We start from the raw sequence: 21,792 nt of genomic DNA on the forward strand, positions 1-21,792 counted from the left end.
CAAAACATCAGGAGAGGTTACAGAGGAAAGAGTGACAAATCGGAGAAGATGGGGGCTATCACTCCCCAATTCTAAAAGAAACCAAGTAACTGCAGTGTGAAACTTCTGAGTGAAACCTGCCTCATTATCAAGTGACTGGAAGCTGGCAAAAGTGACAGCAAGTTTTTGTGATTTTAGTGGGTGGAAGGACCACTTGTTTTTTAAGAAGAGATTCCAGAGGGGTCCAGGGAACTAAAGACCAATTCTATTTTTCTGTACATAGCAAACTGCCAGAAATTGTTCTAAAGCCAAGAAAACAACAGGGTAAACATACAGAGCTGCTTTTGCAAAGGAAAAGTCATGTTTGATAAACATTTTAGAGTTCTTCTAAGTAGGAACTTGAAAGAGATGAGAGTACAGAGATCTAATAATGCTGCATGTTTGAAATTCTAAAAGGCATCTGACACATTCCCTTGCCAAAAACTATTAAAGATGCTGTGCTGCCAAAAGAAGTTGTCATATCAGTACACTGTTTAAAGATAGAAGACAAATGGTATGAATCAGCAGCTGTTGTTTCCTAAGGATGTGCAGTGCCAACAGAACACCACAGGCACCTCTGTTGGGGCAGGCAAAGTACAACCCCTATTTCTAAGGGTTCTGAGACAGCAGTTTCTGAATACCACGGTGTACTCCAGTAACACTAAGTTACTCAAAGTAACAAATGGATTAAGGAATTAGAAAACTGCAGAACCATTTCACTGAGGAAACAGGTGTTAAAACCAGCAAACTAATCTCATTGTAGATATTTGAGAACAATTTATGCTGAAAAAAATACAAAAATTCAGACCTTTACATATATATATGGAAATGGACCCCAAGTTGACCATTAATTATTCGGGACTGAGTTATTGGTCTGAAAATGTAACTGCAAAGGTTAGGAAAAAGCAAAACACTTTTATCATTTTTGGAAACAACATAAAATAAAACCATAAAACAATTTAATTTTTTTAAAATAGATCCACAGTGAATTCTGCAAGAAGTTCTATCTGTTTCTCTGTCCTTGAGAAACTGGAAAAGTAAAGCAAAGTTTAATACAGACAATACAAGATACAAAAGAGCTCTCCAGCAACAAACAATTAAAAGAAATACATTTCTTCAGTATAAAACAGAAACAATGAAGGCAGGCAGGATAAGATAGAGGTCGACAAAATCAAAAGCAAAAACAGAGAGAGCACCAGAGGGCTGTTTTTAATGCCTGCAGGCCTCAACCAGAGCTACCCATTGGTGGGTTCAAAAATCCCAGTCACAAACTGCTGGAGGTACCAGAGTCTTCTAAGGAGACACACACCTGCTCTGTCACCCACCCTGGACATTCCCCACTTCCCCTGTCCAAGACATCACACCAGGCTAGACAGAACCAGGATTATGTTAACCAGTTTTCAGTTCTAATTTACCAGTCTGGAGAAAAGGGGGAAAAAAGCTTTTTAAAAGTATGATTTAAAGCTACCAACACTTCAGTCTGGTCTTGTGGCAACAGCAATAACAAAAACATAGCATGCCACAGTAATTTCTTTAAAAAGTTTCAGTACATACTGAGATTCTTCTGACAGCATTATTTCAGCTTTTAATTGCAAATGTAAACTAAAAATTCCATTGTAATAATTTATTTAACAACTCCCTCAACAAAGAAAAAAAAAATAGGGTCAGAACTCACTACAAGGGAATTATTTCATGTTTCTTAGGTTTGGCTTTTGGTCAAGGTATGTCACACAGGCTTTGTTTGTAAAATACAAACCATAGGTATGGGCAGCAGCCAAGTCACTGACATATTCCTACTCGACTAGTAAGAATGTACCAGCTGTCCTTCCTCACCTTCAGTGCCCTTGGAAAAAATTCATGTAATCTCTGGCCAATTCCTTCTATCAAGGAAAAACATAATTAGCAATTATATTTTTGGTGCAAAGACCCATATGACACATAACAGCAGTAACAGGAAAATAAGGAATCCTGGAAGGATTACTTTCAGTGGTATTTTATGTTCCAAAGTGAGTAGCACAACCAACTGTAAAATCTCCTGATCATACAAGTACTCCTTGTATTATTTCTCAATGCATACCTGAAAGAAGCTTGAACATGCACTGTCTTCTGGCACAAAGACAAAACATCTCAGCTGCACAAACGAAGAAAATCGCCGACTTTAAAGACTCAGTTATCATCAGAGAGATCTCTTCTTTCTGTGCTGTGGTGTGTGCCAAGATGGGAAATAATTCAAAAGCTGAATCAACATCTGGATCATGATGCAATGAACACCAGAGCTAAGAAGTGAAGGTCCTGAACCACATTCATATTTTTCTTCAGAGATAATAAAAACATCAATTATCAAAAATTACTTGTGCTCAATAGAAAAGCCTGAGGTCAAACATTTGGTAAGTTTTCAGCAAGACAGGAACACTCAGAATCATTTACAGCAGAATAATTACTCTGCTTCAAACGTTGCTTTGAATAAAATAAATGGCTATTTTATTGACTGTACATACATATGAGGGAGCATCAAATTAACAGCTGAACTGAGTGTTCATGATGATACAGAGCAAAACACCTTGACTTCGTGCTCTGCAAGTGATACATGTTCTAAACATCTACTGAGTCCTTGAAAAGTCTCTTATGCAGCAAGGTCTGCAGCTGTAGTGTTCAGCAGTGCATGTGCAGCTCAAGCTGAGAACATGACAGGATTAGCAGCTCCAGTGCTGTAACAGTCCTTCATGGCCACACACAAGTGCCACTGGACTGAGTGAGTGCTGGATGGAATGGAACTGAGTAGGGTTCGTCTTTATAAAAACACATTGCATATAATTAAATCTCCTAAAGGCAATTCAGGTAAGCTGAAGATCTAGAAGTTCCTAGCTTTGTAATGTTAGGTACAAACAAACAAAGCTCAAAGGAAACTCCTTGCTACTATGTAGGGAATAACTGATAAGAATGCAAAACTATGCAGTTCACAATCTTTGCCGTACTTGAAAAACTTGATGCAATCATACCTGCCACCCATTAAACATGTCTCTGCACTTTATTAACCTTGGTGTAACATGATGATTCAAATAAAATCTCACTCTACCCCAAATTAGAAAACAGGACTTTATAAAAATACAGTGCTTTAAAAACATATCAGCACATTATTAAAGCTATCACTATATCAAAACCAGATCTTTTTCAAATTGTTTCATGCACAGACTTTGTAATACCAAACAGGCTCTTTCAGGCAGCTAAACATACACATTGCACTTCACTGCTGCTGAATTTCTCCTCTGACCAAATAAGACCAAGACAATTATGTACATCAGTCTTTAAACATTTTCCAATCCTCTCCCTTCATTTAGTATATATTTCTATGTTACCAACATGACATTAAAGCAGTCATTTATTCAAGGTAGTACTTAGGTCATAAGCTGCAAGCCTCCATCTACAACCAGAACACTCCCTGTAACATATGGAGATTCTAGAAGAAAGACAACAGCTTGTGCAACTTCATGAGGCTCTCCAAATCTTCCAAGGAGAATTGCTTTCTTCAACTGATCTTCTTCCAAATGAGCTGTCATCTCTGTGTGAATAAAGCCTAAGAGCAGAGAGATATATGAAGAGTTACCTAACCTTCGACTAAATTTATCTAGTGGATTTCCCACTGAATCCTACAAAGTGAAATCTATTACCAGGATTCAGCACCAGCTACCATTCTTCAAACTCTCCAAAGCAGCCCACATCATTTGATGGCCAAGAACACTTTTTTATCTAACCAATAAAATACCTTTCAATTTTGGAAACAGTATGCAATAATGAAAATGCAGAGATCTACAGAAGTCCATGAAAGAAAAAAAAAACCAAACAACCAAAGAAGAAAGGGTAATTAAAATGCAGTCCCAAACCCATATTTAGTATCACTTTTCTGAAAGACAAAATATACTCATTTCACCAAAGTGTTCTCAATTAAAATACAAGCACAAAATGTCTGGCAAGAAACCCTCTCAGCCTTGAAAGTGTTTTTGCAATATATTTTAGAACTTATGACAGCGCTTGAATAACTTCTATTAGAGCACTCACTTGAAGAATATTTCTTGACATTTTTGAAGGACATTTTTTACAATTTTACATTATCTGAGATTTGGCTTTCCCACTGCTGCACAACTGTACACACAAGGTGCAGCTTCATAAAGAGCTGATCTTACCTGCTTTCTAGCTGCCATCAAGAAGGGAAAGTCTCCCTTTTGCTTTCTACTGTAAAACTGCCCCTTTATGATGGCTGTGGAAGAGCTGCTCAACTCACTAAAAAATAAAAGTATTTTTCCTGTCTAGTTCACGAGCTGAACAGGTTCATGTAGAATTCTGAAAGGCATCAGAGGTAGCAGAAGGTAAGCAGCAGTGTACACAGTTATGAGTGGAAAAACTCTATATAGAAAGGGTTTTTCCTTAAGGGTGGTGGTTTGCTTGAACTAGATCATCTTATGAAATCACAGCCTTTACTCACAGAAATAACTTTCAGGACTCCCTCCTTTTACTACAGGGAGACAGGGGTGCTTTTATGACAGCTTCTCATGGTCTGTCATGTTTCTCTAATAACAAATAAGCATTCTCTAGCTGGAGCCAAGGATAGCTATCTGTCTATAATTAGTTCTAATCTTTCCATCTGCAAGGACAGCAAGTTTTGAAGAAGAAACAAAGAAAAAAAAAAAGACATTTATTGTGTAATAATAACCTCTATAGGAACAGGTAGGCTCACTCTTCCAAATTTCTCAGTGTTCTCTTAAAAAGACTGAAAGTTTTTTAAAAGAATGTATTATACTTTAAACATACAAACAAACAAAAGATATTAAAAAGATTTACTTACACAGCTGAAGAAAATAATAGTAATTTGTCTTAAGTTACTTTCAGTAACTTAAGTTATCCACAGTCTTAGTGAATTGCAACAGTCAAGCACACAGGAATTCCTCAAAAACTAACCTGGAGCAACAACGTTGACTCGAATTTGCTTTTTTGCTACTTCTTTAGCAAGAGAGCGTGAAAATCCAACTAATCCTGCTTTGGTAGCACTATACACACTTTGACCAGAGTTGCCTTTAAGTCCTACAACACTCCCTAAAATAAAGAAGCATCAAAGAGAAGATTAAATGGGTAACTTGAAACCTTGCACTAGCTTTATCATTTTAGTTTTAAACTTGGAATGAGAAATGAGATTACAAGAAAATGAGTAAAATATGTATTGCTTTATGCACTTTATCCTGCTAAGATAAGCAAAACCCCAATTATCTGTGATTTTTGTACAATCCATGTACCTATGTTAACCAAAAGGCACCACGAGAGTAAAATGAAGACTTTCTAAGAGAAAGTATCCTTCCCCTGATCAAATAAAAGAAGAAAGAAACTGACTGTACCTATCAATTCTTAGTTAATAGTCAGCAGCTGGTAGATCTAGATATTGAAAGAATTGGTTAAGAGTAGTATCTTAGGTTACAATGTAAAATGTAACCAAAAGTATGTATTCTATCACCAGCTGTTAAAACCAGGTGGGGCAGTGTTCTTTATCTCTTCCATGACACATCCCTGATAACACTCTCCAGAGGGATGTCTTCTGTTAATGGGCCATCCAGCCCCACTGCATGGCTCATAAAATTACATCATCCCATTGTGAGATGCTCCACCCAGGGGGAGGAACCAAGCATTCCTACCTGGATATAATCTGGGGTTTGGAGCACCCCAGTCAGCCCTACCTAGTGGATTCCCAGAGGACAAGAGCAACTACTGTACCCTCAGGTGAAGAGCAGACCCTTCTACAGGATCACTGCTTCAACAGGACCACTTCATCTGGACTGCTACCACCACCCTAACAGGGTGTCAGGTTGTATCCTGACTCTGTCAGTGTTCTTGTACTGTTGCATTTATTTTAATTTTCCTATTAAATCATAATGCTGACTTGCAATCTCCCACTGGTGTGTTTTCAAACTAGTACAAATAGCAAAATTCTTTTTTCAATAAAATATAAACTCTGAGGTGTTTATTACTGAAAAAAAAGCTGGTTTTCTATTTAGAAGTTGCTGAAATTACACAAAAGAATAAGCATTCATAAAGAAATGCTAAATATAGAATGTCTAAATACAAGGAAAAGGAAAACAAGTCAGTTGCAACAAGTAATGTAGTATGTTACACCTGCTAAACATTTCTGGAAGATTAGTACACAGAATTCTACTAGCTTACACAAGTAACTTACCTATATTGACAATAGCACCTCCCTGTTGTTGAATCATGGCCTTTACAGCAGCTTTGCAAGTCAACATCGTTCCCAAAAGGTTGGTGTGAATCTGGGCTATCATATCTTCAGTCTTGGTTCTCAGTAACAAACCATCCCTGACAAACAAACCAAAAAACCCCCCAAGGAACTCGCTAAACAACCCCACTGATCACATTTACTCTTAAAAAATGACTGTTGATAGAATATTAATGGGGGTGTATGTGGTTCTATACATTCGAGCATTCAAAATGCAACACTGTAAGAACTACACACAGCAAGAAACAAGTTACCCATGCTTCTGGCCATAAAGCCTCTTTTGCAGAGAGGTATCAAGCACTGTTTTGGACCATTTGGGGGGAAAAAATGGAAGAAAGAGTAAAGGGGGAACTCAGAATGCAGAAACTACAGTGAACGCTGTATCATCTGTTAGCATTTTACTGCCATCAGGAACAAAATACTGGCAAGCACTTAATATTGTTGGCAGATGTGCTCATTAACAACTATCTTACTAAATGCAAAGGTCGAGAGCACCTTACCGAGAGCTGCCTTTGTATAGCATTAATTACCTAGAGTCTTGTAAGGAGTAACCAACCTGTTGATCCCAGCTGCATTAACCAAGTAGTTAATAGGACCCAAATTCCTCTGCATCTCCTCAAAAGTCTTTTGGACTTCTTGTTCACTGGACACATCACAGCTAAGTGCCAGATGTCCTGCTGTATTGAAATATATATAACATCAAAATAAACAGTAAAAGCTGTATATAACTCATAAACCTTCTTCTGAATTTATCAACTCAGGTGTAAAACAGATGTTGAACTTGTTATAATTTAAGGAACCTATTTAATGCCCAAATAATTAAATACAGACAATTTTCAAGTATTGTATTAATTAATAATGTGAAAATTCCTTGTTTTGTATTTTTTGCCTTTTGAAATCAGAAGTTCAGCATGAGCAGACTGGTCTCAGTTCTAGCTTGTTCAGGAGCTGAGGATGACTCAATTCACACCACCTTCCTGTTGTGAACCGGAACAATTCTATTCATCTTAAATTTCTATAATGCAGATTAATAGGTAACCTGCTTTCTCAATGACTATTGTGAAAACAAAATTGTACCAATACAGCTTTTTTTTTTTTTTTTATTTCTCACCATTTTTTTTCCTTTTCATCTAGTTAAACAATAAGGGGTTTTTAATGACTAGCTATTTTTACAAGTCACCTAAGCACGGGACAGTGAGGAGATAACTGCACAGCAGCATACATACCACCAAGATTCCGTGCAGTGGTCTGGGCCACATCCAGATTCCTAGCAATGATGGCCAGGCGGCAGTCCTTCTGTGCCAGGAGCTCTGCCACAGCTTTGCCTATTCCACGGGATCCTCCAAAAATGGCACAGACCTTGCCCATCTTCAAAATAATTCACAAATTGCAAATAAACCATGAACTTCATGTGCAGTACAGCAAGACAATAGCTGCTATTCTTGGCAACATCACAGCCTTTACCCATTTGTAGCAGTTTGTAATAGCGGGTTATAGAATTAGTGATTTGTTGCTGTTTTATTCATCAAAAAAAATAAATAGTTGAAATAAATTAGGCACAGCTTCCACAAATGAAAGTTAATTCTTAAATACTTCTGAACTAGTAAAAAAAAAAAAATCACACATGTTACCTGGCATTCCAATACCAGAGTTATGGTAACTTCTATTCAAGGGATGAATTATGTGATTTATGTACCTAAAGGCCACAATGCATCGTTCAGCTGCTTATTCAAAGCCGATGTACCGGTTGTAATTATATTATTCTTGCAATCACTATTCTTGTGCTGAAGTCATTTAGCCTCAAGGTCTCATTCCACCCAAAGTATCTGTCTTGGACACCACCAGTGCAAATGTTACTGAGTACGATTTGAAACTATTGTATTTACACTGGTTTAATACTGTCAGACTATGTTTTACCACTAGCCTGGGGTTTTTTGTTTCTGCTTTTGAAGGAAGCACAAAAAGCTTTTTGAAATACAAAATGATTGTGAAGTAGCTAGCTTTGATGTTTAGAATGGCGCACACAAAGAAAGTACTTCTGTAGAATGATCTTTTATTCTGCAAGCTCTGGAAACCAGTCAGCTGTTTTGGGATTTCCTGAGGAGACAGAGGCAGAATCCAAGCAATAATAATGAATCTTTTTTCCATACATTTGAATAAATCCTTTTTGAACCCAATTATACTGTCTTCATAACATCCTGAGGCAATGAGTTTCATTATTTGTGGGAAAGTACTTCCTTTTGTTCTTAATTTGCTTTCTGATTAGATAATTCTATGCATTTCTCCTCATACCTTCCCCTTACTGTTTCACTCTCCACCTGAATCCTCTTTCAGATCTATTCAGTTACTCCTACACATATGGAAGCTATTCAGTACCTCACTAAACAGTGTCTGAATCCTTAGACCTTACCCTTGGCCTTACTGAGGTCCATTAAACCCTTCTGGATGAGTGATAACCAGAACAGCACACAGTACTAAGCGTACCAGGCCACCACCAACTCATGCAACGGCATGATGGTTTTGGTCCTCTGTGACAGCGTCTGAACAAGCAGACGTTCTGTCCTTTTCCCTACCAAAGTATTCACAAGTGCCTGAAACCAACCCACACGTCGGCTCTCCCTGGCAAGTTCTCGGAACAGAGAAAGCCCTTTGTGCATCAACCAGGCATTCACAGGTGGGGCACAGGGCCTGCCTGCAACGCAGTAATGTACAGTGTGTGCTTTAACACAGAAACGCCATACAGGCTCCTTGCAGTTGTGACTTGGGAGAAAAAAGCTGCAGCAGGAGTAATGACCTGCTGTTCCCTGGATAGATAACGGAAGGGAAAACCGGGTGTCTTTGGAGCAACAGGCACTCGCAAGCACCTATACGACCTTTACTCTTCTTTCAGAACCAAGCACTTAACGCGTGACCCCAGGGTTCCAATGACACCACCCCACGGCACTCGGCTGCCAGCCCAAGTAGGGCACCTTTAAGCAACCGCGAGCGGCATTCCCGCAGCCGTGCCCGGCCCAGCCGGGCGCCTCCCTCCTTCCGTCCCCCGTCCGTGCCGGCAGCGCGGCTGAGCGCGGCTCCCGCTCGCGGCCCGGCTGCAGGTGGAGCCCTCGGCACGGACAGCGGGAAGCGGCGGCGCCGCCGGGCCCGCGGGGGACGCCGCCGGTGCCCGCGCGCCGCCGGTGCCACGGAGGCAGCGCGGCCGCTCCGCGCTGTCCCTGCGTCCCTCCGTGTCCCTCCCCCCCACGAGCCAGGCGCGGGCTGCGCCTGCCGCCCCGCCACGGCTACAGGAGAAGGACGGGAGAACGTGTTCCACGTGCGCTCCGGTACCTCCCGGCCGCGGGCTCGCTGCCCTCACGGAGCGCGTTTCCCTGTCCCGCCAGGCCGGTTCCGCTCCGCGCTGAGCGCAGGCGTCACGGGGTGCGGCGTGACGTCACCGCCAGCGGCCGGCGGGGAAGGAGCCGGGCTGTGGGCCCGGGGCTGCGGCCCTCGCTCTGCGGCCCCAGCGGGCCCGCCCCGGCTGCTGAGGGGGCTCAGGCCCCGCACTCGCACACGGGAATCGCCTCTGCTTTTCACTTCACCCTTGCCGGTTTTAAGCTCCATTTTACAGCATCCAGCTTAGCCACTGCCACGCTTTGCGCCTGCACCCGATGTTCTCTGCCGGAATTCATGTGGGGCACGAAGTAGCGGCTTCACTGAGCTGGAGCTCTCAGTCCCGCCCTTGCTACCCCCTTCGTGAACAAAAAGGTGCTTCATACATAGATACAAACAATTAGATTAATTTCTCTCATTTTTGTGGATCCTTGCCCCAAAATCCCAAGGATCTTGTATGAGGCATCGCTGTACCAGAAGGGTTGAAATTTGAAACACATTCAGGTAGATAAGCCCAAAATACAGAAGCACCTGTGAGAGTTCCTGTTCAGGAACCAAAACAAACTTCATGATATGCAATTAAGCTAATAGAAAAAACTACTCTGTTATAGTAGTAATGCTGTTTACAGTTATGACTTAAGCCTGATCATATGCTGGAGAGGTTTCTGTGGACTCTTAATTAAGTCACACAGACCGAGTAAATTTTTTCCCCTGAGGAATACTAATAAAAGCTATCACAATTTTGTACAAGAGTACATTTCAGAATTTTTTTGAGAGAAAATTATTATTATTATTATTATTATTATTATTATTATTATTATTATTATTATTATTATTATTATTATTTTAAAGTTCCACAAAAGTTTTATTATTAAAAGATATGTTGAAATCCTACTGGAGTTTCTATGAGCAAAATGGCATTGCAACTTTGTACAGTTCTTGCTTTTGACTTGAAAGGTGTTTTTCACAATTTCAGATTATAAGTGCTTCCAGGGGAGCTGTAGAGCATTTAATAACATTAGTTCTATGCATGTAGGATTATTTTTCCACAGATCATCCTTTACATATAAAAGAAAAAGCAGATTTAGGCATTGTCAAACAGGTGAGCATCTGTAAGAAAAATAAAGTTTTTAAGAAAAGCTCTTAAGAGAATTAGTTTCTTTTAGCAAGTATATTTAGGTTGCAAGCGGCTCTTTTCAGCAGAGTAGATGAGATTTTGTGATACAATGACATTTCAGAACATGCCATATTCTGAAAACCTGGAGATCCCAGTGATAAAGAAGAAAAGGCACTGACAGCTGAAACTGTGACTCAGAATAGTCTCTGACCAAGACTTCTAGTACCTAGAATAATTAAGGACCAGGATAGCTTTTTTCTTCAAGTGAAACTTATAAGCAAGGCAACACAGAGGGGAAAAAGTTGTCCTTAGTGATGTTTTCTGAAGGTGTGTATACTATAGAGAAAATAACTATGAGCATCACATTGTATGAGGACAGCAGCAGGCAGATTTTTTAGGAAAAAAATTGTACGTAATTATGACTTTTCCTTATTTCTGACCTGTGTCCTTATCCATACAGCTGATTTAGCCTTGTAAGAAAGTTAAAGGAAGACTAATCTGTCCTGTTCTGTTAAGATTTTGCTGACACAGAGTAAGCAGGAGTTCAATGGGGGGGTTTTAAAGTGTGTTACAGTTGACAAAGTAAAACATCAGACAAGATTCTATTTAATTCTTGTTCATTAACTTACTGTTTAAAATGAGATGTGTGTTCGTTCATTGGCCACAGTGACATTAGCCTTTTTTTCCAGATGCCTGGTTAAATCATAAGATCAGATCAAGCAGATTAATCTGATCTCATGTTTATTCTGATTATCAGTTTATTCACACTGATTATCAGTTTATTCTGATTATCAGTTTATTCACACTGATTTCCCATTTAAGCTAGTGGAGCTAGTGGAGTCCAAGAGACAAATCAGTGTCATAATGATTACCTCCCCTTTTGCAGGGACAGTAGCTGATACAAGAACTTGGTCTGATAGACCTGTTCCATCTATCATGACCAGATCTGTAACAGCTAGTTCAATACTGGTCATTATTGTGCCTGGCTTACTCTTAATGTGGAAATGTAAGCTAATAATTCTTGTACATCTGTCTGTGTGACCGTGTGTACACACACTTGGAACCTGTCCACAATGTACAAAAGGATGCAGCTGTTTTTCCTGAAGCATAAAGCATTCAGGCATTAAGAATACTCTTCTAAGAGAGGCTTTTATTATTTTCTTTAAATGTTTTAATCATTCTCCCACACAATCAAGACATTGCTTTCAAGTAAGAATTTCTCTATTAACACAGGAAAAAACAAAATATTCTCAAACAGGAAAGGATATTTAATGTATCTAAAAGCAAAAAAACCCACTCAAATCAGAGCATAATGGCACAAAAGGGGTCACTGTAGCTGAGGTCCCCTCTACCAGCTATTTCAGATTCCTCCTGGGTTTTGATTTAAGGCAAGATTTACAGAGAAGCTTGAGCGCTAATCATTAACCACAGTGGTGCGTGAATCTGTGGCCTCTTCTGCCAAGAGTCACACATGAAAGAGCAGTGCTGCTCAAATGTCCAGCAGCATTTTCATACTGTTCCCTGTACTGCTTGTGAAAGCATACCTCCCACATTACATGGCAATTGTGTAAGGCCTGGGACAAAGCAACAGGAGAATGGGCTGCACATGTGCTCAGTCCTGTTTTAAACAAAAGCCTGCGGGTTGGAGCACTCGGCTCCCAAAAAACCTGCTTTCAAGTCCCCTCCCTTACTGGAAACATGGTCACTTACCTCAGTTTTTCACCACTGAACAAGCTTGTCATAACCATCAGTCTGAAGTGGTTTTAGTTTATAGGAACAAGAACAAAAAATTAAAATGGGCCAAGGAGATTTGACACTCAAGCCAGATGATTACTATCCAGAAATGTAAGACCTTGGGGATTAAACATCAACTGAAATCATCATTCAAGAAACTATTTTGCTTTTCAACTGGCGTATTAAAGATGACCTCCCTAGCTTAAGCAAATCTGATGATGAGGGCATGTATCTGGGATACAGGAGTCATGGGCTTAGAACAGAATTAAGCCAGGGAAGAGCTTAAGAGGTTTCCTTCTTTCCAGGTCAAATGATAACTCAGTGGTCACACAGTCAACACACTGCCATGCATTTCTTCCTGTAAAAAGAAGGGGTGTAACTGGACTAGGTGCCTAGTTCTAGGTTAGCTCTCAGGGCTCCTCATTATTTTCCACTTTGCCTGGACCGCTCAGCACTGAGGCTGCTGTCTCTTTTTGTTCCCCTTTCTTCAGAAATGCACTTGTGGTTTACATTGGGAAAAATCAATTAGTTTCTAATTTTATATTTATATATATGTGCTATATACACACATATAACATATATAAATTAATAACAAGTTTTATGTTACAATTCACAAATGCCTTTGCTATGGCCTTAGCCTTCTAGGCAAGTGATACAGAGCTGAGATAAACTGCTGAGGAAAAATACAACTGCCTAATTGTATGACAGAAAAAAAACACCCCTCTCCTCCCAGTATTTTGCCACTTGGCAAACTTTTCCCAACCACACCAGTTCAGACATTTAAGTGGCCAAATTTCCACACTTCTGCTGTTAAGTGATTTTTTTTTTATGACCCTGCAGTCTGTTTTGTTTTTCTAGACCATGCAAAATCTCTGCAATATTTGTTCTTGTGTGATAACAGTGAACTTTTATCATGCCAACACCAAGTGGTTTTATACAGTTTAGGTACCTTTTCAAAAATTGAAAACTTCTTCCTCTTAAGAAATTTCTTCCTGGTACCTCTGTGAAAAGTGTAAAAACCCTGTGAAAACTCTGGAAACAAAACAACACACCAAAACTCAGAACAAAACAAAGCTATCAGAACCTTGGCAAATTACCTAATGTTTTCATATCCTCCTGGCTAAACAGGTTTCCCCACTACGACCAGGATTATTTCACACGTCAGCGTGAGGCCCGTGTTTGAGTTAGCACGGTCACTGAAGTGTTGCTGCTCCCAGTGAGAAGTCAGGCACACCATGAAGGGAACACAGAGGAGGAGCCTGTATTATTGCTGCTTCATCTGTTGGTAAAATGGAACACTTCACTTCCAGTGCTGCCCTGAGGCACCTGACACATTAAAATAAAACTACCTCAACATCACCCACCCCTGCAAAACTATCTTCAAGAAACATTTGCTGCACATACAGACTCTGTCCATAACTCCTGTCTGATCACAGACACTGGACACTCCTACTGTGTATCAGTGGACTTTGGACTTAAAGAGATGAAATCTAGGATCTCAGCATGTCCTGAAATCTCTTATTTCCCTCCATGCATCCCACTCCTTATGTATGCCACAGAATGTACCAGTGTTTTGCTCCTAAGTCCCAAGACAGTGAGGACTGGGAACAAGGAAGATATAACCAGCTCAGCCATCCAGGGAGTAAACTCACCACTTTCTGTACAGCACCTCTCAGACAGTTTTTCAAAACTGCAAAGTGTGTCACACAGAGCAGTCAGCATCTCCCAGCAAGGCAGTCTGGAAAACGGTCAAAACTGACACCACCACAGAAGGACATGTCACTCCCAGCAGTTTCCACTGACTATTTTGTATAGAAAGGATATTTTTTTGTGTATTGCATATATCGTAAGCATTAAGAATATCCACTGGAAGTCTGGTACAATAACATCTAAGAGTTTTGCAGAAGTGTTTGAGTACTCCTGAGTAAATTACTCCTGTTCTCTTAGAGGCAATTTACTTTTAACTCTATCTAATATACTCAATAGTTAAAAGAAATAGTCTCAGGAAAAACACTTAAAAATATCTAAAACCTATTTATAAATGTCTGCTCAAGGTCTTGCATAATTTGCTTTTATTTTACATATGAACAATGTCTTAACTTCCCCCTTTTTTCTCTCATAGTCTCATCCCATTCACTACACATTTATATAAGCTGCAAAGTAAGATTTGTGGCCAATCATTTCAAGAATTCATTTATCTTGTAAAAATCTGTTTAACTAATACTGCAGTTTCTGGTGAGAAAAAAAAAAAAAGTAGTATTTTGGAGAAGTGTTCATCACCAAAGGTTTTAGCTCCAAAACATACAAAAAACTGCTCTCAACATTAGGATTAACAGAAGAAAGTTTTGTCTAATCAGACAGAATTTCCTTCCTGTTATGATGGAGCAAGTAGCAAGGTTTTTCTGCCCTAATACATCACTTACTCACAGTCTCAGGTTTTGAATCTCCACAAATGGTATGGGCAAATCCAAATTGTTGCCCACTTTGGTCCTGTTATGCAGTCTCCTGAAAATTTACTGCATCTACTCATATTTAGCCAGTAAACTGTTTGCTTTGTTGAGGAGGGGGAAGGAGATGGGATGTTGGGAGAAGATGACAAGAAGTGGGCAAAGTCATAAGGAAATGAGGGAATAAAGACAGAAGGATTTGACCAAGTGATTTGGACTGAACTCATTAGGGTGAGAAAATTCAGCTAAAGGCCTATACTGCAGGCATAGAAAAGCATAGTTAATAAGTAACAAGAGCTGATCCTTCACCTCCCTTCTCATGAGACGTTCTAAGGACTTATACAAAGCAAAACAAAGCAAAATCTTTGTTTCATAAGCACATTAATTAGCCCCCATGAAATAGCAGATCTGAGATACATGGAAGTGAAATACTTCAATGATTCCCCCAAATACCTATCTTGACATTCATAACATTTATGAAGAGTCCAAAAGCTGTTTAAAGCAGGAAACTGAAGGCACATCCACAAGCACTAACTGTTTATATAGCCTCCCCTATTTTAGCATACATTATTTATGTGACCATGAATATGTTTTCAAGGGTAGCCCTAATGAGGCACAAATTTACTGAGTACAGGAATACCAACTTAATGTAGCACATCCACTTACTGACAGAAAGCAGCAAGTCAAGGGACCACGTAGTCATCCCTCCATAATGGCAAATAACTGTGATCCTAAACATAAGGACTTACACTGGCAAAACTTCAGCTGATAATTTGCCAGCAGTGAGTGTTGAACACACTCCATAATAAATGGCAACTCTGATAGGGCTAGTGACAATCACTCAGATCTCATAGACTGCTCACCTCCTTTATGTTCACCAGTATTACAGGAAATGTCAAAACCAATATTCTTTACAGCTGTTAGCATTTTGCGGCCCAAATCACATAGAGTAATGCTTAAAGAGTTTTCAAGGAGCTCCCAACATTCAATTTTCTCCATCAGATTGCCCTAAACAAATCTAATTTCATATCACATTTCCTTGTGGAAATACTTCACTGTCATTTCATCTCATTCATGTATTTAACTGAGCAGCTGAAGATGTCATCCTCTTGTGACATACAGAAGCCCTTACTGTTCTATGTCCTTCTAATAAAGTAGTCAATCATAATAATACCCCATCAGCTGGCTTAATGAGGTAAGAATTAGGTTATTAAAGATTAAAAGAGGTATTTTCAGATGACTGCTTGCATCATTTTTTAATTTATCTATCACAGTGAATAATTTCTTTCAATAACTATCAGGGGAGATTAGCATCCTTGGGAAAAATTAGCTATTGTTCACACCAGACTGTCATGTAAGTAATGTCTGATTATATAAAATGCATAACTACCTTCTTTCAACAGCTGGGTTTTCTTAATCATCCCTCATATAGGTTTTGATTTGTAAGAGTACAGTTTATTATGAGATTCTAGTAGAAGTCAAACATTTTTTGAGCTCCCCATAAAAGGTCTGGTACCCGTTCCTGCCCGACAACACAGTTAATAGTGTGGTTTGTAGAAACCCAGGATTGCACAAGCTACCATCTCTAAACTCCAGAAGGTAATGTTGTTATTAATCCTATATATAAACTTTATAGGAAATACAATTGAATATTTACTGCAAAGGGGATAAAAGAGCAATTCAGATCAGTCTAGAAGGTGCGTGTTTTACCATGTTATGACTATATTGCTACGAAAATTCAAAAGTGATGGACAACAATTCTGATTCAAAGCTATACAGTACAGGCTAATACAGCTGTAGGGGAGGTACAAGAACCTGGTTTGATTTCTTTATTCCAGAAAGGGAAAAATTCATATATATATATATATATATATATATATATATATAATTCCTTAATATATATTTTAAATATACTTCTATGGTTTTATCCTCACTTGCCTAAACTTTCTGTACCTTTTCTATCCTCAACATAGAGAATGTACCATATACTGCACATCACAGGGGTAGATTATCCCCAGCCTGCTGTAGACAAGCTCTCTTTCCAGTCACAGTTCAGCCTCTCTTTATCCAGTTTCTACACATCATGGTCTTTTTTCTTGACCAAGGGGACACTCCCCATACAAGTTTTTTTGATGGATGTAAAACTCATATACCATTGTTTGATTGTTGTTTTGTTGTTTTTTGGTGGGTTTTTTTTTTTTTTGGTTGGTTTTTTTTTTGTGTGTGTGTGTGTGTGTTTGGTGGGTTTTGGTTTTTGTTTGTTTTGTTAGAGAACTCTAAATTTACCAGAAGTGTCAGTTCTGAACAGCACTGAAAAAAAAAGAATAAATAAAATTCAGGAATGAAGTACATTTGTCCATGTTTGACTTTTTTTTAAAAGAAAAGCTAGAGGTTCAGAGAGTATTCAAGCTAGTATTTACCTCCTAACTTTCACAGTGTAGCTGCTAAACCAGAGGAGTTGTACACATGAAGACCATGCATTTATCAGAGACCCTGCTATTTTCCCAAAACCAGATATCTGGCTTCTACTCCAGGTTTTCTGCAGCATGAGGATCATTAGCCATGATTTTTTAAGCTGAACCTACAACTTCAGCCAATCTTAACTAGGATAGAAGAGTCCATTGCGTTTATGTCTTTTCTTTCTACATGGATAACGCTTTTGTGGTTTTCTCTCTTCCTGGTAGACAAAAGGAGGAATGCTTCTCTCTATCTATCTAACATAAAAAAGAGTAATCTTTATTGTCTCCAGCCATAGTCTTTTCCTTAATACTGCCCACAGACTGGATATTTTCATACAAAATTGCCTGTGTTTGGACTCCAGTGACTATCATTGTGTAATACCACACTTCATCACTTGGATGGTAATTATTTCATACACGTGGGTAACATCTCTGCAGAGTGTGCAGTGTTTACATAGCACAGTTTATTTCAGTTTACGTCATTGAATCATTGTTGAATTTGAGGATGCATTTCATAAACAATTATTCTGCTCTAATAGTAACAAGTAACACATTCGCTTTACAGACACCTCAGCAAAGCACTCCTGTCAACTTGAATTGTCTGTCATGTGCTTTAAAATGTTTTAAAAAAAAATGGCATGCCATCTGTCTTCTGAGCACTCATTAAATCCATGGGAATATGAGTGTGTAAGGAAGCTAACATCACATGATGCCCACAAGAAAGCAGGAAAGAAAGAAAGAAGGAAGGAGAAGGAGAAGGAGAAAGAAGGAGAAGGAGAAGGAGAAGGAGAAGGAGAAGGAGAAGGAGAAGGAGAAAAGGAGAAGGAGAAGGAGAAGGAGAAGACAAACAAAGAGAATATTTAGAGATGATACAAACAAGACAAAAAGGAAATGTTTACAATTTAATTTCCTACAACTAAGAGCATACCAGCCATTTCAGACAATAGAGATGACAGCTTCTATTCCCAGGAGTTTTTGGTCCAAGATTATTTTCCAAGTGAAATGAAGAAGGAGAAAAAATCTAGCAGGGAAATGGAATGCTAAAGCTATAGAATATTTAGGTTCCTCAGGGGAAGGGTGCCCCCGTGAACTGAGATTCAGAGGGCATGCTCCAAATTTCTTTTAAGACTTGCCAAATCACTTAGTGTTTCCTCTCCAAATGTCAGGTCTCCCATCTTTAACTGAGGCTGATGACTGTCAGCTTCCCATATTGGCACAGCCCTAGGGAAACATCTCCTACTACATAGTTACTGTCATCTTCTGTAGAAGCACTTTTAAGCCCTAATGTAGAAAGAGGAATACATCTGCAAAAAGTGAATTGCTGGATAGATACAGGATTTAAATCCCATCTGGAAAGGCATTCTCTTTTATTAGGGGAGTTGTCAATAATTTTGTTCATGGGAAACTTAAAAGGATGTAGATTAGGAAAGGTTGGGGGACTTTCCAGAAAGATACAAGTGTTTAATTTTAAAAAATCCCAAAACAAACCAGGTTTGACAGTAACTCTGTGTTTCATATAATTTTTCAAATAAATTAACTGAAATTTACTGAAAACAGCTAGACTGTCATTTTCTGGAATATGCAAGTGCTTTGCAAAAACAGAGGGTTTTTTTGTGGTACTGTGCATTTTTGTTCAAAAGCTGTTAAATATATGTAAATAAACAATCTGATAAATACCTGTTGAGCAATTCTACTTATGACACATTGGTCCACTGCCCAATGACAATGATGCAGGAGAAAAGAACAAGCTGCAATCCTGCAGAAAAGAACCCAGAGAGTAAAGGAAAGGAGCACAACAGATAACCAAATAGAATAAGAAGGAAAAAATAAGAAAGGCCTCATCCAGAAGACAGCAGGACACCATCTACTGAATGACATGTGGACTAATGGCAGGTAAATTTCCTCCATCCTAGGAACTGGGTAATGTTGTGCTTACTGACCTTATCCAGCCTCTCTGCATTTTCTCAACTCAATGCACAGCTATTTTTAGCAGCAGTACTCTGCAAAATGTTTTATAACTCATTTTGGCTGTAAAGCTGGATCCAGTTGCAACATCCTTCATAGCTTTAACTGTTCCTTTGAATTCACAGATCTAATCTTGGAGCTGTGGGATTTTGTCAGCCATGGGTTCCTGAATTAGGAATTGGCTAAGCCTCTGATGGAGGTAACCAAGAATGAAGAGATAGAGCTTATTGAATGAGGCCCAGGGAGGGATCCTTTTAAAGCAACAAAAGCTAATATTTTCAGGATATTTTTAATTTGCACCCCACAGGCATAAATTTTGTGAAACTCTGAGGAAATTAGAAGCTTTGTTTTCTTTTTCATACTGTTCTGAGATATAACCAAAATTGTTTTAGAGATTCAGGCCTGACTGGATGGGGCTTTGAGCAACCTGGTCTAATGAAGGTATTTGTGACCATGGCAGGAGGTTGGAACTAGATGGTCTTTCCCTCTCAATCCAAACTATTCTATGATTCTGTGACTCACAGACTTACCAAGCTGAAGATGTTCCTTCTCCTTGTTCAAAACAACAAGACCATTTGTTACACAAACTGATTACTTCATACAGTTTGTGCTGTCAGGTAGATTACAAATGTCCAGTCATATATTCTCCTGTTACCCAAATAAAGTCCCCTGACACCTGAACAAGACATTCTACAGCTAATCTGCACATCAGCAGAGTGCCTGCATGAACAGCACTGGTTGAGGTTTCTAAATGAGGACAAAAGCTTCTCATTCATGAAGCTGAAAATCTTCATGTTTTTAGCTCAGTTTCCTTTAAAACCTCTCTGAGAATGAGAGCCTCCTTTACCATCAGCAGTGTTTTCACAGCTCCAGTCAGAACAAGTAGGAAGGACAGCAACAGCCAAACCACCTTATCCCAGCCTCACCTCTGAAATGTTTGCAGAGTTTTTGCCAAGCTGATTGATGCTCTTTCTGTATTCTGCATGAAACATGTTTTTATCCCAAATATAAAAGAAAGATCTCTCATGGAAGCTTCCAGATCCCTACTTTGTTTCAAAGAAACAAATGAGCCCTTCCTATTCCCCCCACCACCAAGTTTGTGAACATAGAATAATCCTGAATCTCATTCCAAGATTTTTTATGTCCCCACCTTTTACACTCACTGGATGGCAATCTGCCCTCCACCAAAGTGCAGACAGCACCACTGGCCTGTCTCAAGAACCAGCAAGTTATCGATCTTTTCAGCCTGGCCATCTCAATAACACTCCAACACTTGCTAAACACTATTCTTCACAAATCCAGATCAAAAGGGCAAGTACTGCAAATCCCATTTATTTTGATCAGGTAAGAATTGCTTCTTTTTTTTTTTGGTTTGGGTTTTTTTAAATTTTTTAATCCAGTGGAACAGTATCTTGAATTAGAATATAGAAAACACACCCAAGCTCTCCAAAGTGCTGTACTTTTCCATCCTGTGTGTTACAGTATCCAAGAAATCAATTTCAGACTTGAAATGTCAATTTCCTTTATTTTTGCTGAATTAGAAAAAGCATAAATAACTTCTCTTTGGAAGTAACATTGGTTTTTTCTTTTCTTTGAACCATACCATTTTATTTCCAAGATGGTCCACAGAGAAAAAAACACTAAGATTCAGCAAAATGCCTCATCATACATTTAAGATCATGTTTAAATCCATTCCTGTTATGCAAAGCTTTTGTTCTTTCTTGTTTGTTTTGGGTTTTTATTTTGTTTTATTTTGTTTAGTAAGATTCCAATACACTTAATCCTTCCTGAAATGAAGGCCTAGGAGGTTAAGTGGTGCATGTGAAAAAGACAGAAAAGGAGGTGGTTGGGCATAACATCAGGCTACATTATAATTAGCCACTAGACATGCTAGTTTTAGCTATAAAAAAGTAATTTAAAGTTATAAGCAAGACATTACATTCATGCCTTAGGGACCTCGTTTATATTTGGAATCACCATTTCAGCATCTAATATCTCTTCCAAAAGCATTCTACTGTGTTACCAAATACAGCTGAAACACAACATAAGCCAGCTATATAAGCTTTTGTAAAGTTGTCCATAGTACTCACAAAACCACAGGCTTTCTATTTGTGTCTTTTGTAATGCCAGACAGAAATAAGCTTTTAATAACAAACATTAACCAGATGTTGACCAGAATCTAATATGTGCCCTTGAAAAAAACCAAACCTATTTCCTTAAAAATATTGCTTTTGACAGGATTGCAATAGAGAAAACATGCAGACAGATACACCACAGATCTTCAGACACACACAACCAACCAGGAGTTCCAGCCCCTGATGGCAGTATCTGATGATAAAGTCCAAGAAGCTCAAAAGTACAGGTTTGCTAATTTTTGCCCAAACTAGTTCCTGCACTTGACAAAAGATACTT

At 39.0% G+C, this 21,792-nt stretch overlaps 1 protein-coding gene across 1 annotated transcript; it reads right to left on the minus strand.

Moving 5' to 3' along the window:
- Positions 1 to 2,476: 2,476 nt before the first annotated feature.
- Positions 2,477 to 9,724, minus strand: CBR4 (carbonyl reductase 4). Its single transcript, XM_069013690.1, has 6 exons — positions 9,617 to 9,724; positions 7,519 to 7,660; positions 6,849 to 6,969; positions 6,236 to 6,372; positions 4,972 to 5,106; positions 2,477 to 3,592 (listed from the first exon to the last, which is right to left on the minus strand). The coding sequence occupies exons 2-6, from the start codon at positions 7,658 to 7,660 to the stop codon at positions 3,414 to 3,416; spliced, it is 714 nt and encodes a 237-aa protein (XP_068869791.1). The 5' UTR covers positions 9,617 to 9,724; the 3' UTR covers positions 2,477 to 3,413.
- Between the last annotated feature and the right edge of the window lie 12,068 nt (positions 9,725 to 21,792).

This window comes from Aphelocoma coerulescens, chromosome 4, assembly GCF_041296385.1.
Source record: "Aphelocoma coerulescens isolate FSJ_1873_10779 chromosome 4, UR_Acoe_1.0, whole genome shotgun sequence".
Classification (NCBI taxonomy): domain Eukaryota; kingdom Metazoa; phylum Chordata; class Aves; order Passeriformes; family Corvidae; genus Aphelocoma; species Aphelocoma coerulescens.

Bases quoted from the DNA above. Each gene is read 5' to 3' on its own strand.
- CBR4 (XM_069013690.1), bottom strand. From the start codon at position 7,660: ATGGGCAAGGTCTGTGCCATTTTTGGAGGATCCCGTGGAATAGGCAAA. The intron at 6,970-7,518 runs GTATGTATGCTG...ATTTCAATACAG, and splicing joins CACTGCACGGAATCTTGGTG to CAGGACATCTGGCACTTAGC. The intron at 6,373-6,848 runs GTTGGTTACTCC...TTTGTTTGTCAG, and splicing joins AATGCAGCTGGGATCAACAG to GGATGGTTTGTTACTGAGAA.